Source organism: Diceros bicornis, chromosome 8 (genome assembly GCF_020826845.1).
Source record: "Diceros bicornis minor isolate mBicDic1 chromosome 8, mDicBic1.mat.cur, whole genome shotgun sequence".
In the NCBI taxonomy this organism is placed as follows: Eukaryota; Metazoa; Chordata; class Mammalia; order Perissodactyla; family Rhinocerotidae; genus Diceros; species Diceros bicornis.
Window position 1 is genome coordinate 86,269,793 of NC_080747.1, and position 17,003 is coordinate 86,286,795.

General features: G+C 42.0%; 2 protein-coding genes across 2 annotated transcripts in view; both read left to right on the forward strand.

Annotated features, from left to right (window-relative positions):
- Positions 1-17,003, forward strand: part of LOC131409835 (ral-GDS-related protein-like) — a 272,278-nt gene that overhangs the window by 234,572 nt on the left and 20,703 nt on the right. The window lies entirely within an intron of this gene.
- Positions 1-17,003, forward strand: part of LOC131409275 (uncharacterized) — a 25,639-nt gene continuing 8,636 nt past the window's right edge. The window contains exon 1 of the mRNA XM_058546357.1: positions 1-401. Within this exon, the coding sequence (XP_058402340.1) occupies positions 56-401 (346 nt within the window). The 5' untranslated portion in view covers positions 1-55. The remainder of the gene's footprint in view (positions 402-17,003) is intronic.

A 17,003-nucleotide genomic window follows, 5' to 3' on the forward strand; every position in this document is an offset into this window, starting at 1 on the left:
CCAGCCTTGGGCCTGATGAGAGCTTGGCCCAGAGCCCCCACGTTCATCATTCACAATGATGCCTCAGAAACTCTCCCAGAGCCCCTTCACCCTCCAACAGATGTCACCCCGGAGCCAGCCGTGGAAGATGTGCAGGATGAACACAGCAACACCGGCCCCAGGTCCCTCAGCGGGGTCATCCTGTCAGCGCTGGGGCCTAAGAACTCCTGGACTCGCTGCACTCCTACTGCTTCTGGTCCCGGGGGAACAGGAGCACGGGTGCCGCCTGCAGGAGCAGGTGGAGAAGGACAGCGAGCTGAAGAGGGGCAGCTGCCGACAGCCAGGTGCACACGCTGCAGGAGGAGCTGGACGAGCTGAAGGGAGGGGCTCCCTAACTGAGCAGCCTGCTGCCCCCAGCCGAGGTCAGTCCTGGGGCTCAGGGCTCCCCCACTGCCTGCTCCTCATGAGGAGTTTCCTGCTCCACAGCAGACGGCCCCTGAGCACCTCTGTGTGCAGCATGCCTGCTGCTGTCTTGGGAGAAGGCTCTGCTGGTAGCCGCCCCTTGCACACAGGGAGCCCAGGCTGCAGAGCTCACCCCGCTCGCTCTAGGGTGCTCAAGAGGCACCGGTAGTTGTCAGGGTTTAGCAGGTGGGGAAGGAGGCATTGCAGGTCAGCTGGGAAAGCCAGACCTACTCAATGAATGGTGCCTGGATAGTTGGTTTTCCACTTGAACAGGAGAAAATCAGCTTCTGTTGCATCCCTCACACAAATGTAAATTCCAATGAGTTAGGATCTAAATGTGAAATAAAATCGACATAGTAAACTATTGGAAAAGTTATAGGAGACTCTTAACATTATGGGGAGGTGCTTTCCATACATGTTTTAATGAATATCCTTGAACTGAAGTCATTTTGAACATTTTAATAATTTCTTTAAAATTTGAAACATCTTTTTGAGTAGAATACATTCTCTTTTGTAAAAATTAAAACACTAGAGAAATACATAAGCTAAGAAGTGGTAAAAACTCCTATTTCTCACCTACCTCCCAACTTTTATTCCTTGTCGGTAGTAAAATTTGGTGTGTAATCTCCTCCACTGTTTCCTGTGCTTTACCTACATATTTCTCCACCTGTACAAATAGGTTGGATATATTTTTGGTGTGTTTCTTTGCTATGTTTCTGATTTTCCTGCTCTCTTACAGTTTAGTAGTTGTAAACATTGGTTTCTCGATATTCCTTACATATTGAGGGTACCATCTTTTCCCTGTTATACATCCATGGAAAACATTTTCCTACCACATTGCTCATTTAATCTGGATCAGTGCTTGTCTTCCCAGATGTCAGTAACACTTCAAGAGGGAAACGGGTCTATGTGACAGGCTATTCAGGATCTCCGGGACCCCTGGGGCAACAACCAGTAGGACAACCCAAAACAAGAAACAAAACCCATCCCGCATGTTTCCAGATGCATCCTATGGGAAGGACGGCTCCAGTTGAGGACCACTGATGTCCTGGTCAGAGTTATCCACTATGTTCTCCTATCACGTTAAAGCTGTTTCTGTAGTTTCTCGTACCTGATGGTACAATTTGGTGCCTTTGTCTGTTCCTCTTGGTGCCTTTGTCTGTTCTTCTTGGTCAGACTGCCCAAGGTTTCTCACTGTTACAGGTCTTTCCAGACAGCCAGCCCTTGACTCCATTGCTCAGGTCTATGTTGTTGTTCCTGTCTGGTGAATTCTCCCTTCATTCTGCTGTCATTGGTTTTATTGTGGTGTTGTTCTGGCTCTTGGAGGGAAGTGCTCAGCTTGCTGTACAGGTGATATTCCCTGATACCTGCAGTGGAGGCTGTGTCCCTTCTTCTGTCCCCTTGTCCCCACGTCATGGATTTGCCTCATGCTGCTCTCATTGCTGTTCATTTCTAAAGAGTTTCTCCTGTCTGTCTGGATTCCCTCTTTAACCTGAGAGATTTAGAAGGGTGTGGACAGATTTTCAAGTGGCTATGTTGGGGGAGGGGAGCCAATATTTTGTGATTATTTTTTACTTTTATTGCTTTAAGTTCCAGTAATATAGTCACTTATAGATTTCTGCTTTTTGGACTCTTTAGAGAATTCATTGTGGCTTAGCACACAGTCCATTGTGGTGACTGTTTCATCGTGGTTTGAGGAGAATGTTCGCTCTCCACTAGATGCTTACGTTGTCCCTGGGGCTGAGGCTAGATCTAGCTTTTTTGTGTTTGTCAGCAGATCTGTTTCCTAACTTACTGTATCACTTGACCTGTGGCTTTTTAAGAGAGGTAAGGTAGGTTTCCCTGTGGAAAGGGAAGGCACCTCCCTTGGGGTGCCTGTGTCTTCTTGTTTGTCCAGTTTTGCTTTATGTTTCAAGACCATATTGTTAGGTGCATAAGTGTCCCTGACAGTTATCAACACAGAGAACCCCTTTTTGTCCCATTTAAAGTCTTATTTCTTTATCTCCTTATTTTCAACCATATTATATCCCTTTATTTTATAACAATATTTTAACTCAACTTGAGAACCTTCATGTTTTTATAGAGCAATTTGATCTATTTACAATTGTGATTATTGATAAATTGGAATGTGAGTCTACCATTTAATTTAATTTTTAATTTGTTAGGTTTTCTCATGATTTTTCTATTCCTTTAGTGGGTGTCTTTCAGCTTTTAGGAACAACCATTTCTGCCTCTCTTTCTGTAAATGCTTAAAGTTGATCAGTTCCTGTGTTTTACACTCCCAACTCATCACCTTCCGGTCCCCGGCTTGAGAATATCTGATCTTAGTTCTGTGTTCTTATTTTCCCCATCAAGCAACCAGGATTGGATGTAAGTATACGTTTTATTGGTTACTTTGTTCACAACTGTTTATTGTATCCAAATTTTTCCTCCTTTTGGAAAGATTTGATGTTATTTTGGAACTCATATGACAGTGAAATTTTGAGATGAATCGAGTCTGAGATACTCCTTAGGTGCTGATGCTGGGGACCTAGCACCTAAACTCTTAAAGTTGCATTGGTGTGTCAGCAGAGTCGGGATGAGGTCAGAGATGTTTAAAACCGTGGAATTGAATGAGGTTTCCTGGAGACACTGTAGCTGTAGAAGGGACCAGGGCCCAGCCTAGGAGCAGGCAGTGTTTGCAGAGGTGCAGCTGAAGAGGGTCCAGGAAAGGGGACTGAAATCGTGGAGCATGAAGTTGCAGGACCCATGAGGGGAAAGGGTATTGCAGAAAGGAGGGGTGCTCAGCTGGGTGGGATACAGCTCTGATCAGAATGGAGAAAAGATGGCTGGACTCGGCCATGTGGCATCACTGGTGACCTCAGTCTCCTTGAGAGGGTGGGAATGAAGCTGGGTCTAGAGTGAGTGTAGGGGGTCCATGGGAGGGCAGTATGTATAAGGCACTTTATTTAAGAGGTTTAGCCATGAAGGGGAGTTGGGAAAGTGGACAGTAGCCAAAAGAGAGCCTGGGTCCAAGGGAGAGTTTTGTTTGTAAGGTGGAGATGAGCTAGCAGGTGTCTGTGCTGCAGGTAGGACCAGATGGAGAGGAAGAGTGTGCTGGGCCCTGAGGAGGTGCCGGGCTGGGCTCCTGTTATGAGAGGTTTGGGGATTCAATTGTAGATGTAAAAGAAACTTTCCACTCCAAACAAATGGGTTGAAGGTATATTTTATTATAGAGAGGATGGTAAAGGTGATAGTCCGCAAACAGATCTGAATAGGTCAAATAATAAGAGGGAAAAAACACCAGCTCGACTGGAATGGGAAAACATCCACATCAGCTGAGATAGCGGCACATTTGAATAGGTCATATAATAAGAGGGAAAAACATCAGTTCTATCGGATAGGGAAACACCAGATCGACTGAAGGGAAATGACACAAATCAACCAGAAAGAGAAACGCCAGGTTAACTGAAAAGAGAACACATCAGATCAATTACTTCACAATAAATCAATTACTCACAACATCCACGTCCCACTGCCGGGAGAGTCCTGTCAATTGTTTCGGCTGGGCGGAAATCACACGTCCTGGGCAAGGCGTCCCTTCCACAGGTGGAACTCTCACCGGGTCTCAGTCTCCAGCAATTTATATAAGCAGTTACAGAGTTTACAGAGAAAGCATTCAGTGTTCCCATGCACAAATGGTTATCAGTGGCGTACATGCACTGAGCCCCACACTCTGGCTATCGTCTCAGCCCAGTAGTTGTGTACGTGCATTGTTTACCCTGCTTATCCTCCCAGCCCAGCTCAGATGGCTAGTCTGCCCCAGGCTGCAGTGCCCGAAGGGCCTTGAATTTTTTACACATTGCAACTATCTCCATGGGAGAAGGGCCAGTTCCCACCACGCAGAAAGCAGCTTTTATATTTCTTTTTGTGCTGGTGGCTGTAGGTCAATGGAGCAGCCAAACATGGCTGTACTCATGTCACGACAGCTCTGCTGCCTGGCGCCGTGCAGAGAGAAAGAGGACGAGCTGTGCTCGTGGAAAGGGCGCCCTGTGCCTCTGCTCCTTTATTCCTGGAGCGTGAGGTTGGCAGTGGCTGGGAGTGGAGGGACGATGCAGAAGGTGTTAGGTGAACGACAGGGGGAGGAGGGAGAGGGAGAGAGGACACCCTGGCTTGGTCTTCATGGCTCACACGGAGTTCCCCACTGGGATCTCCGATCACCAGCTCTTGACTCTCTTTGATGTTTTCATCAAAATGTCGGCTCTCTTGATGGTTCCCAAGGCTATTATGAATTTGTTCATCAATGAAGGAAACTTTGGGTCATGTTTAAGGGATTCTATGTCAAAGGGGCTCTACATGTGTTTATTCAGTCCATCATCTTTACCCAATCTCTTTGTTTTTGGACAGGTTCCATACAACAGAGCAGCCGGGCCAGTGGCCTGCAGGTTCCAGGGTTTGGGAGATTTGCCCTCCAGAAAGCCGGTGCTGATTGGCATTCTCACAGGACGTGGTGCTCTGTCCCAGAGCCCGCTCTAATTCTGGGTGTCATGACATTGTAAATCCTGGGGCAGTTCTGTCAGGGCCCATCGTTGGCATTTCTGTGATCAGTGAGGGCAAACATTTTTCTGTGATCATTATCTGTCACTTCCCTGACTATTTTGTTGCCTGCCTTGCTCACTGAGCTCTGAACCTTCCTGGTGGAACCAGGACGTTCACTCTTTATCCAGTGTGATTGCACGTTCCCTCAGTGTGCCCCTTGAGTACTTGCTTCAAAAATATCTGTTTTCTTTGCATTCTTTGATTCCTTGTACATATAATCTAGATTTAATCTGGAGCTTTAAAAATGTTTTATTGTGGAAAACCTTGAACATACACAAATTAAACAGAGAAGTGCGATAGCCCCCCATGTCTCTATTACCCAGCTTCAACATTTATTAATATTCTGATATTCCTGTTTCGTCCATATTTCTACCCACTCCCTACTTTCCATTGATTATTTTTTAATTAATAGATTTTTTTTAGGAAAGTTTTAGATGAACAGAGAAATTCAGCAGAGAGAGCAGAGCATTTCTCCCTCTTCCCCCACAGTTTCCCCTATGGTTAACATCTTGCGTGACCACCCGTGTTAGTGCGCTTCATTCCTTACAAGTGAGGAGCTGATGCTGCTATAGTGTTCGTAAGCAAGTCCGTAGTTTACATTAAGGTTCATTGTCTTGCTGTCATGTACTTGGATTTTGACAAATGCATAATCTCATGTATCCACCACGACAGTATCCTACGGAAGAGTTGGATTGCCCTAAAATCCCTGTGCTTTACCTCTTCGTCCCTTGCCCCCCAACTCCTGGCAACACTGATCTTTATACTGTTTCTATAGTTTTGCCTTTTCTGGAATGTCGTGTAATTGGAATATATGAAAACTATGGAACAGTGTATATAGCCTTTTCCAGTTGGCTTCCTTCACTTAGCAATATGTGTTTAAGTGTCCACTATGTCTTTTTGTGACTTGATAGCTCATTTCTTTTTTTTTTCTTTTTGTATATTGAGTCATAATATACATAGCAAAAAATGTTTCATCTTAACCATTTTTAAGTGTACACTTCAATGGCGTTCAATACATTTCCACAGTTGTACAGTCATCACCACCATTCATCCCCATAACTCTTATAAATCTGAAACTCTATACCTATCAAACAATAACCCTCCCTTCTCCCCTCCCCCCAGCCCTTGGCAGCCACCATTCTACTTACTGTCTCTATGATTTGACTACTCTCAGTTCATACAGTATTCGTCTTTTTGTGACTGGCTTATTTCAGTTAGCATAATGTCTCCAAGGTTAATCCATGTATAGCGTATTGGAGAATATGCTTAATTTTTAAGGCTGAATAATATTCCATTGTATGGATATACTACATTTTGTGTATCCACTCATGTGTCAATGGACACTTGGGTTGCTTCCACGTTTTAGCTGTTGTAAATAATACCGCTATGAACATGGATGTACAAATATCTCTTCAAGGCTCTGTTTTCAGATCTTTTGGGTGTATATGCAGAAGAGGAATTGCTGGATCACATGATAATTCTATGTTCAATTTTTTGGAGGAACATCAATACTGTTTTCCATAGCAGCTGCATCATTTTACATTCCTATCAACAGTGTACAAGGGTTCCCATTTCGCTGCATCTTGGCCAACACTTGCTGTTTTCTGTCTTTTCAATAACACTCATCTTACTGGGTGTGAGGTGGTGTCTCATTGTGGTTTTGATGTGCATTTCCCTAATGATTAGTGGTGTTGAGCATCTTTTCATGTGCTTATGTGCCATTTCTAAGTCCTCTTTCGCAAAGGAGTCTTCAAGTCCCTGCCCATTTTTGAATTGGCTTGTTTTTAGTTGCTTAATTTAGGACTTCTCTGTATATTCTGGATACCAGTCTCTTGTCAGAAATACGATTTGCGAATATTTTGTCCCATTCTGTGGGTGCCTCTTGATGTATCAACTTATAAAATTTTCGTGGAGTCCAATTTTTCCATTGTTTTTCTTTTGTTACCTGCGCCTTTGGTGTCATATCCAAGAAATCATTGCCAAGTCTGGTGTCATGAATATTTGATCTTATGTTTTCTTCTAAGAGTTTTCTTGTTTGAGGTCTTACATTTATGTCCTTGATCCATTTTGAGTTAATTTTTGTATATAGCGTTGGATGGGGTCCAGCTTCAAGCTTTTGCATGGGGATATCCAGTTTTCCCAGCACCATTTGTTGAAAAGAAACCTTTCTCCATTCCATGGTCTTGGCACCCTTGTCAAAAATTACTTGACCATATATGTGAGGGTTTGTTTCTGGGCTCGCTATTCTATGCCATTGGTCTCTATGTCTGTCTTTATGACAATACCATACTATTGATTACTGTGGCTTTGTAGTAAGTTTTGAAATCAGAAAGTGTGAGTCCTCCAGTTTTGTTCTTCTTTTGCAAGATTCTTTTGGCTATTCTGAGTCCCTTGAGATTCCATGTGAATTTTAGGACGGGTTTTTCTATTTCTGCAAAAAACATCCTTAGGATTTGACTAGGGAATACATTGAATCTATAGATTGTTTTGGGTAATACTGACTCTTTAACAATAGTAAGCCTTCCAATCCATGAACATGGGATGTGTGTCCATTTATGAATGTCTTCTTTAATTTCTTTCTGAAATGTTTTGTAGTTTTTATGGTGTAAGCCTTTCATCTCCTTGGTTAAGTTAATTCCTAAGCCTGTTATTCTTTCTGATACTATTATAAATGAATTGTTTTTGTAATTTCCTTTCCAGAGAACTCATGGTTCGTGTCTAGAAATGCTGCTGATTTTTGTGTGTTGATTTTGTATCCTGCTACTTTTCTGAATTCATTTGTTAGATCAAACGGCTTTTTTGTGGAGTCTTTTGGATTTTCTACATACGACATGATATCATCTTCAAACAGAGACCATTTTACTTATTTCTTTCCAATTTAGATGCCTTTTATTTATTTATTTTTATTGCCTCATGGGTCTGGCTTGAACTTTCAATACTGTGTTGAATAGAAGTGGTGAAAGTGGGCATCCTTGCCTTGTTCCTGGTCTTAGAGGAAAAGCTTTCAGTCTTCCATCATTGAGTATTATGTTTGCTGTGTGTTTTTCATATATGGATTTTTTTATGTTGAGGCACTCTCCTTCTATTCCTAGTTTGTTGAGTTTTTTATCATGAAAGGGCATTGAATTTTGTCAAATGGTTTTCTGCATCAATTGAGTTGGTCATTTTTTCCCCTTCATTTTCTTGATGTGGCTTATTACATTGATCAATTTTTGTATATCGAACTCCCCTTGTATACCAGGAATAAATTTCACTTGGTGGTAGAGTATAATTCTTTTAACATGCTGTTGAATTCAGTTTGCTAGTATTTTGTTGAGGATTTTTGCATCCATGTTCATCAGGGATAATGGTCTGTAATTTTATTTTCTTTTAGTGTCCTTGTCTAGTGTTGGTATCAGGGTAATGCTGGCCTCGTAAAGTGAGCTTGGAAGTGTTCCCTCTTTTTCAATATTTGACAGAGTGTAAGAAGTCTTGTTTTTAATACTTATTTATATGTTTGGTAGAATTCACCAGTGCAGTCATCTGGTCCTGGGTTTTACTTTGTTGAGAGATTTTTTTTTTTAGATTTCTTTAAATATTGGTGACATATAACATAGGTAAGTTTTAGGTGTTCAAGATGATGATTTGTGAAAGGATTACCACAATACAGTGAGTTAACACCTCCATTCCCTCACATAATTAACTTGGTTTTTCTAGTGATCACTTTCAAGATCTACTCTCTTAACAACTTTCAAGTCTATAAGAATATAGTATTGTTAATTATGGTCACCATGCTGTACATTAGATCCCCAAAACTTGTTCATTTTACAGCTAGAAATTTGTGCAATTTGACTCACATCTCCCCATTTCCCCCAACCCCGCGACCCTGGGAAACCCATTTTTGTCTCTATTCCTTTGAGTTGGGCTTTTTTAGATTTCACATATGAGTGAGAATATATAGTATTTGTCTTTCTCCGTCTGACTTATATCATTTAGCGCAATGCCTCAAGGTCCATCCATGTTGTCGCAAAATGCAGGATTTCATTCTCCTGCATGGCTGAATAATATTCCATTATATATTACATGTATACACATATCTCACATTTTCTTTATCTATTTATCCATTGATGGACACCTGGATTGTGTCCATGTTCTCTGTGAATAATGTTGAAATGAACATGGGGGTGCAGATATCTCTTCAGAATAGTGACTTCAATTCCTTTGGGTATACAGCCAGAAGTGGAATTGCTCATTTATATATATTTCTATTTTTATTTTTTTGAGAAAATTCCATATTTTTTCCATAGTGACTGTAGCAATTTACATTCATACCATCGGTGCACAGGGTTCTCTTTTCTACACAGCCTCGCCAACACTTGTTGTCTGTTGTCTCTTTGAGAATAACCATTCTAGCAGGTGTGAGGTGATATCTCATTGTAGTTTTGATTTCATTTCCCTGATGGTGAGTGATTACGAGCATCTTCTCAGGTACCTGTTGACCATTTTTATGTCTTCTTTGAAAAAGTATCTATTCAGGTCCTTTGACCATTTTCATATTGTTTTGTTGGTTTCTTTGCTGTTGAGTTGTAACAGTTTCTTATATACTGTGGATATTAGCCCCTTTAGTTTGCCAATTGTTTCATTTGCTATGCAGAAGCTTTTTAGATTGAAGTCATCACACTTGTTAAGTTTTGCATTTGTTGCTTGCACTTTTGATATTATATCCAAAAAAATCTTTGTCAAGACCAGTTTCATGGGTCTTTTTTCTCTATATTTTCTTCTAGTTGTTTTATATTTGGTGTCTTACATTTAAGTCTTTAATTCAATTTGAGATCATTTATAGAGTGGTGTAAAATAGGAGTCCAATTTCAGTTTTCTGCATGTGGTTATCCAGTTTTCCCAGCACCATTTGTTGTAGAAACTATCCATTCCCCATGGAGTCTTCTTAGCTGACTTGTCAACTGTTAGCAAACTGTATGTGTGTGGTTTTATTTCTGGATCCTTGATTCTGTTCCATTGGTCTAGGTGTCTCATTTTATACCTGTATCATACTGTTTTTATTACTATAGATTTGTAATAAAGTTTGAAATCAGAAATTGTGATGCCTTCAGCTTTTTCTTTCTCGGGGTTCCTTTGGTTATTGGAGGTCTTTTGTGGATCCACATGAATATTAGGATTATTTGTCCTATTTCTCTGAAAAATGCCATGGGAATTTTAATAGGAATTGCATTGAATCTTGAGATGGCATTGAGTAGCATGAACATTTTCAAAATATTAATTCTTCTGATCCATGATCATAAGATATCTTTTCATTTCTTTGTGTCTTTAAGTTCTTTCATCTGTGTCTTATAGTTGTCAGTTTCTAGATCTTTCACCTTCTTGGTTAAATTTATTCATGAGTATTTTACTGTTTTTGATGGTATTGTAACTAGGATTTTTTTCTTTATATCATTTTTAGATAGTTCATTGTTAGTGTAGAGAAAGGCAACCGATGTCTATATGTTGATTTTGTCTCCTGCAGCTTGAGTGAATTTGTTTATTAGTCCTAACAGTTTGGGGAGGAGTCTTTAGGTATTTCTCTACATAAAATCATATCTGCAAACAGAGACCACTTTGTTCCTTCATTTCCAATTTAGATGCTTTATATTTCTTTCTCTGGCCAAATGTCTCTGGGTGAGACTTACAGCAGTGTGTTGAAGAGTGGTGTTGAGACTGGGCACCCTTGTCTTGTTCTTTGTCTTAGCAAGAAAGCTTTCAACCTTTCACTGTTCAATATGATGTTAGCTGTGGGTTTGTTATGTAAACCTTTTATTATGTTCAGGTATGTTCCTTCTGTAACCCTTTCTTGAGAGTTTTTATCATGAGGTGGCGTTGAATTTTGTCAAACTGCTTTTTCTGCATTGAAAGATTATTTTAGGATTTTTATCTTTCATTCTATCAATGCGGTGTATCACATTCATTGATTTGCATCATGTTGAACTTGATCATGTTGTTTGATCCTTTTTTTTGAGTTTAGATAGTTTTGTTCTAATGTGTCTTGGAGAAGAAAGTTTTAGTTTGAAATTTTAGGGTGACCAATCGGCATCAGGACCTTGGATGTCTACATCTCTCCCCAGATTTGGGAAGGTGTCAGCTGCTACTTTTTTAAGTCAACTTTCTTTTCCTTTCTCCCTGTCTTCTCCTCTGGTACTTTAATAATGCTTATCTATTTCTTTTCAAGGTATCCCATAATTCATACTACCTTTCCCCAATCCTATCCGTTCCTTTTTTTCTTTTTGCTCCTTTGACTGGATGATTTCAAATGACACATCTTCTAGTGCACTAATTATTTCTTGTACATGGTTGAATCTGATTTAGAAGGTCTCTATTGAATTCTTCAGTTCAGTCATTGTGTTCTTCAACTCTAGGATTTCTGTTTGTTTTTCCTTAATGCTTTCTGTTTCTATGTTGAACTTCTCACTTGTTCATGCACTATTTCCTTATTTCATTTAGTAGTCTGTCTGTGTTTCCTTAGAGTTTTATGAATTTCTCAAAGAGCATTGTTCTGAAGTCTTTGTCACATAGTTCCTATATCTCCATTTCTTGGTCGGTCATTGGAGTTTTATTCTTTTTCTTTGGTGGTGTCATGGATCTTTGATTATTCATGATCCTTGTGGCCTTCCGTTGGTGTCTGCAAATTTGAGGAAGTAGACACCTCTTCCACTCATTACAGACTGGCTTTAGTAAACCAAAGCCTTCACATTCAGCCCATCTAGGGGTCCTGGGTGGGCCATCTGGTGGTGTCCAGGGGCAGGCTTGCTGCTGGAGCCCTTGAGCAACCTGGTACTGGGGTGAGTGGAAAGCTTGCGTCCACAGTATTGTGTCTGGCCCTGGGCAAAACTGGGACCCTGAGATCATGAGTAGCCCCACTGGAGCCTGTTTTGGCAGGTCCTCATTGAGATCCTGTGACCACAGTAGTCGTCCAGGGCCATGAGAGTTGGCCAGTGCTGGGATGATCTGAGAGTCTTGGCTCACGGGAGCCTGCCAGGAGCCTGTGCCATGAAAGACAGTTTGTGCTGGTGTAGGCCAGAAGTCTAGATTCCTGGGAACCTGGGGCCACAGGAGCTACCTGAGATTGCAGGAGCCAGCAGGCGCTGGGTCAAGATGGAAGCCTGGGTTCATGGGAACCTGCCGGTGCCTGGTGCCATGGGAGCTGCCTGGGGCCGCCTGAGTCAGCAAGCACCTGGGTGGGCTGGGGGTTTGGTTCTGTAGAAGCCTGTCGGAAGCCTGGTTCCATGAGAGCTGTCTACGGCTGCTGGAACTGGCAGGTGGTGTGGTGAGCCATGGGCCTGTGTTCCTAGTAGCCCCCGGGGAGCATGGAGCCATGGAATCTACCTGGGGTTGTTGGAGCCAGTAAATGCTAGAGTGACCTGGGGTCCTGGGTTTGTGAGAGCCCAATGGGTGCCCTGTTATGGAAGCAGCCTGTGGCTGTGGGTGCTGCCTGTGGCTGCCTGGAGTAGGCAGAAACTTGGGGAAGCCAGGGTCTGAATTCATCAGAGTCCACCAGGAGCCTGGTGCCAATGACACCACTTGTGGTCACAGGAGCCACCTTGGGCTGCTGAAGATCGCAGCCCCTAGGCTGATATGGGGGCCTGGGTTTCCAGGAGCCTGATGGGAACCTGGTGTCAAGGATGCTGCTTGGGGCCGCCAGAGCTGGCATGCTCCAGGGTGAGCCAGGGGGCCCGGATTTGCAGAAGCCTGCAGGGAGCCAGCTAGGTCCACAGGAGTCAGCCTGGGGCTGGGGCAGGCTGGCTCAGGGATTTGTGGTGAAGTCGAGCATTCACTTTACTCTCCTTTCGTTGGGAGGTTTTTGATTACTGATTCAGTCTGCTTGTTTGTTACTGGTCTGTTCAAGATTTCTGTTTCTTCATGATTCAGCCTTCATAGGTTGTTTCTAGGAATTTATCTATTTTGTCTAGGTTACCCAATTTGTGAATGTACAGTAGTTCAGAATAGTCTCTTCTGGTCTTTTTCTTTCTGAAGCATCAGTTGTAATGCCTCCTCTTTCATTTCTGATTTACTTTATTTGAGTCATCTCTCTTTTTTTCCCTAGATATTGTATCTAAGGGTTTGTCAATTTTATTTTTTCAAAAAATCAACTCTTACTTTTATTGATATTTCATACTGTCTTTCATTTTTTCCCACTCTCCTCTTGGTGACTTCCATCCTTCTGCTAACTTTGGGTTTCATTTTTTCTTTTTCTAATGCTGTGTGTTGTAAATCAGGTTGTTTCTTTGACATCCTTCTTCTCTTATAATGTACAAGTTTATCACTACAAAGTTTCCTCTTAGTACTACTTTTGCTGCATCCTATAAGATTTGGTGTTTTTATTTTTTCTTTTTGTATGTCTTGAGCTATTTTCTAATTTCCCTTTTGATTTCTTCTTTGATCTAGTGGCTGTTTAAGAGTTTGTTGTTGAACTTCCATGTATTATGAATATCCCAGTTTTCCATCTGTTATTGACTTTTGGTTTCATGCCATTGTCTTTGGAAAAGATACTTGGTATGATTTCAGTCTTCTTAATTTACTTAAGACTTGTTTTGTGACCTAACACGTGATCTGTTCTGGAAAATAATGTGTGCCCTTGAGAAAAGACTGCATTTTGTTGCTGTTCAGTAAAATGTTCTGTGTATGTCTGATAAGTCCATTAATGTTTTCATGTCTGCTGTTTCCTAATTTTCTATCTGGATATTCTATCCATTGTTAAAAGTGGGGTACAGAAGTCCCCTACTATTTGCAAGTTATATAACTGAGAATGCTCTAATATTGAGACTATATAAAGATCTCTTAGAACTCAATTATAAAAAACAAAGAAGTTTGAAATGAAACTTCATTCAAAGAAGTTTGAAATGAAACCATTTTCATTGGTTACCCAATGAAAATGGGTAACTAGCTGCAATGGACATGTCTCCAGGAGAAACATAGATGGCCAATAAGCACTAGATAGATGTTCAGTATCATAAATTATTAGGAAAATGTAAATTCAAAGCATAGTGTAATACTATTTCACACTCAAAATGAAGGCTATACTCAACATAATGGAAAGTAACAAGTGTTAGTAAAGATATGGAGAATGGGAAACCCACATACATTACTGGTGGGAAAGTAAAATGATGCAGCCACTGCAGAAAACAGTTTGCCATTTTTAAAAATCTTAAACCTAGAATTCCCATGGACCAGGAGAGTCACAAGGTAGGTATGTCCAAAAGACCATTGGAAACATATGTTCAAAGAAAAACTTTTCCATGGATATTCAAAGCAACATTATTCACAATGGTCCAAAAGTGGAACAAACCCAAATTTCTATCCAGTTATGACTGCATAAACCAAATGTGCTCTATTCATAATATAGGACATTATAGAGCCATAAAAAGGAATAAGCTACTGCTACATGCTCGGCCATGGATGAACCTTGAAACATGTGTGCTCACTGAAGTCGCCCACAAAGGCCACAGATAGCATGATGCCATTTGAATGAACTGTCCAGAATAGGCAAACCAATAGGGAGAGAAAACAGATGAGTTGTTTTCATGGGCTTGGGTTAGGAGAAAATAGTGTGAATGAGTATGGGTTTGTTTGGGGGTGTTGAAAATGTTCTGGAATTAGATAGTGGTGATAACCACACGACATAATCATTGTACTAAATGGCACTGAACTGTATACTTTAAATGCTTACAACAGTGTATTCTGTGTTAAGCAGATTCTCCATAAAATTTTTGAATTTTTTAAATTAATCAGGGTAATGATTAATTTTAATTTAGTTAATTTAAAGTTGGTTGGGATAGTTAATAAGGGTAATTAATAGAGTTATTAGGGGTAGGGCACATTGTAGCCAAGAGAGTAAATATCCGATGATGGCTATAGTAACAGATCCTATAATTGTACAAGCAACAGTCTAAAATCCAGTCTGTTTCCATTGTCCCCAACTTGGAGAGACCAGCCATGAAAATATGTCAGTGATCTCGTGGGCCTTGGGTATCTTTTAAAAGATTTAGGTAACATTACACAATATTTTAACCTCTTGGGCCATCTGGTGGAGGTAGGTTTGAACTTGTGAGTTGATGTACATTCAGCAAGTGGTTCTAAGAAAGGCAAAAACCCCTCCTTCGTTGGTTGGTATAGACAGTCTAGGGACAGGCCATTCTCTAAAACCATTTAGGCAAGAGACTCATGAGACTGTTCCACAAGGGCTAGGATAGGGTCTTATGGAGTTGTTGTCGATGTTGGGTTAAGGTTTTCGATACTTCTTGGTTGCCTCAGTTACCTGATTTTGTGTGGGTAGGGCCACCGCACCTGTGCCCAGTCCAGTCAGTCAGTCCTAGTAGAAATCAACACCCAGTCCTATAGGACTGACAGTGTCTCTATGGGTTGGTGGTAGCCAGTCAGGGCAGGAACCTCGGGGGACCCGCAACCTGAGGGAAGCAGGCTGAGATAGACACAATGATGCATTGCAGAATATAGCCTGGAGAAATCTGCTCAGAGGGCTGGGGAAGAGAGAGCCTCACTGGGTGAGAGCCTTGTGATATCAGCCTACAGTAAAACCCAAAAGTGGATGCTCCTGGTGTGAAATATTCATTAGGGCCCTTGGAAGTAAAACCAGTAATTTGCACCCATTCACTAGTTACCTATGCTATATGATTTCAGGGGGTATGGTTAAAGTGTTTGTTGGCCAAGAGCTGTTTGGGCCTGGGCACAAAATCACCAAGGTGGCCTCGAAGGCTACCCCAAAATGACCCCTCCAGGAGCAGTTGGGGCAGAAAGTGGGGGGAGCATTTTGAAGGAAGCCTGGGGCAAAGATGTTGTGCGATTGAGTTGGGTACAACTGAGTGTCTCCGCAGGGTAAGCCCTTCAGCTGGGGTACAATAGATGATTGGAGGCCAAATGACAGACCCTGTGACTCCTGATTCCCAGTGCACGGGCAGGCCTCTCAGCCCATTGGACATAAATGGTGGTGGTGTTGTGAAGCATCTTGATGGCAGTGTGGAAAGTATAGGGGACATGTGGTGGGAGACGTCATGATAGTGTCGGGAGGAGCTGTATGTGAGATTACGGTGTTGAAGGGAAAGGACTGGAAGCAGGTGCAGTGGGTGTGTGACCAACAATGGTCAGTGAAGGGAGAGCCGGGGTGTAACTGGGGAAAGCAGGGACCAGCAGAAGTCATGTGTTTAAAACAAGACACCAGGCCCAAATGGAGCCGCTTAGGCTATGCCTCACATAAACAAGTCGAGACTTAATTAGACTTTTGGCCCTCCCAGGAATAGAATCTTAAAGCAGTCAATCAGGAATCACCTGATGCGCAGCAGGTAGCTCATCTTCCTGATAGAGCCCTGCCATCCTCTAAGGAAGGTAACCTTGCAGTAACCAACCCGCTTTTTTATCTAGTGTAACTTCCTTGTTCTTGCTCCCTTCTGCCTATAAATTCCTTCATTTTGTAGAACTCCTTGGAGTGCCTTTCTCTCTGCTAGACTGGATGCTGCCTGATTCATGAACTGTTGAATAAAGCCAATAAGATGTTTAAAATTTGCTCAATTTTATTTTGTTTTGTACCAGTTTGGTGGCAGCAGTGGGATCCAAAGGAGACACCTGATGGCTTCGAGGATGAGAAACACAGTCATTGGTACCCTCAAAACCTTTGAGTTCTCCATCTTTTTCACTGTTTCTGAGGGCTGTGGGTAAGTTCCTCTTGGATATGAGATCCACTCTGTTTGCCGTGAGCTCCTGATCTAACTGGCTTTCCAGTCCAGGGTGAGTGGGTCAGTCTAGACTGACAGGATGCTCTAAGAGAGCATCAGTCTTAGCATTTGGTTAGTCAGCAGTGCCAGGCAAAGGCTTAGCGGTTCAGCTTGAGCTGCCAGATGGTTCTGCCAGGAACCCGAGTCCCTGGCCCTTAATTAGTCCACAGTCCCCATTTGTTGGGGTCTGCTGGTTGAGTCTGCAGTCTCCATGTGTTAGGGTCTGCTGCTTCA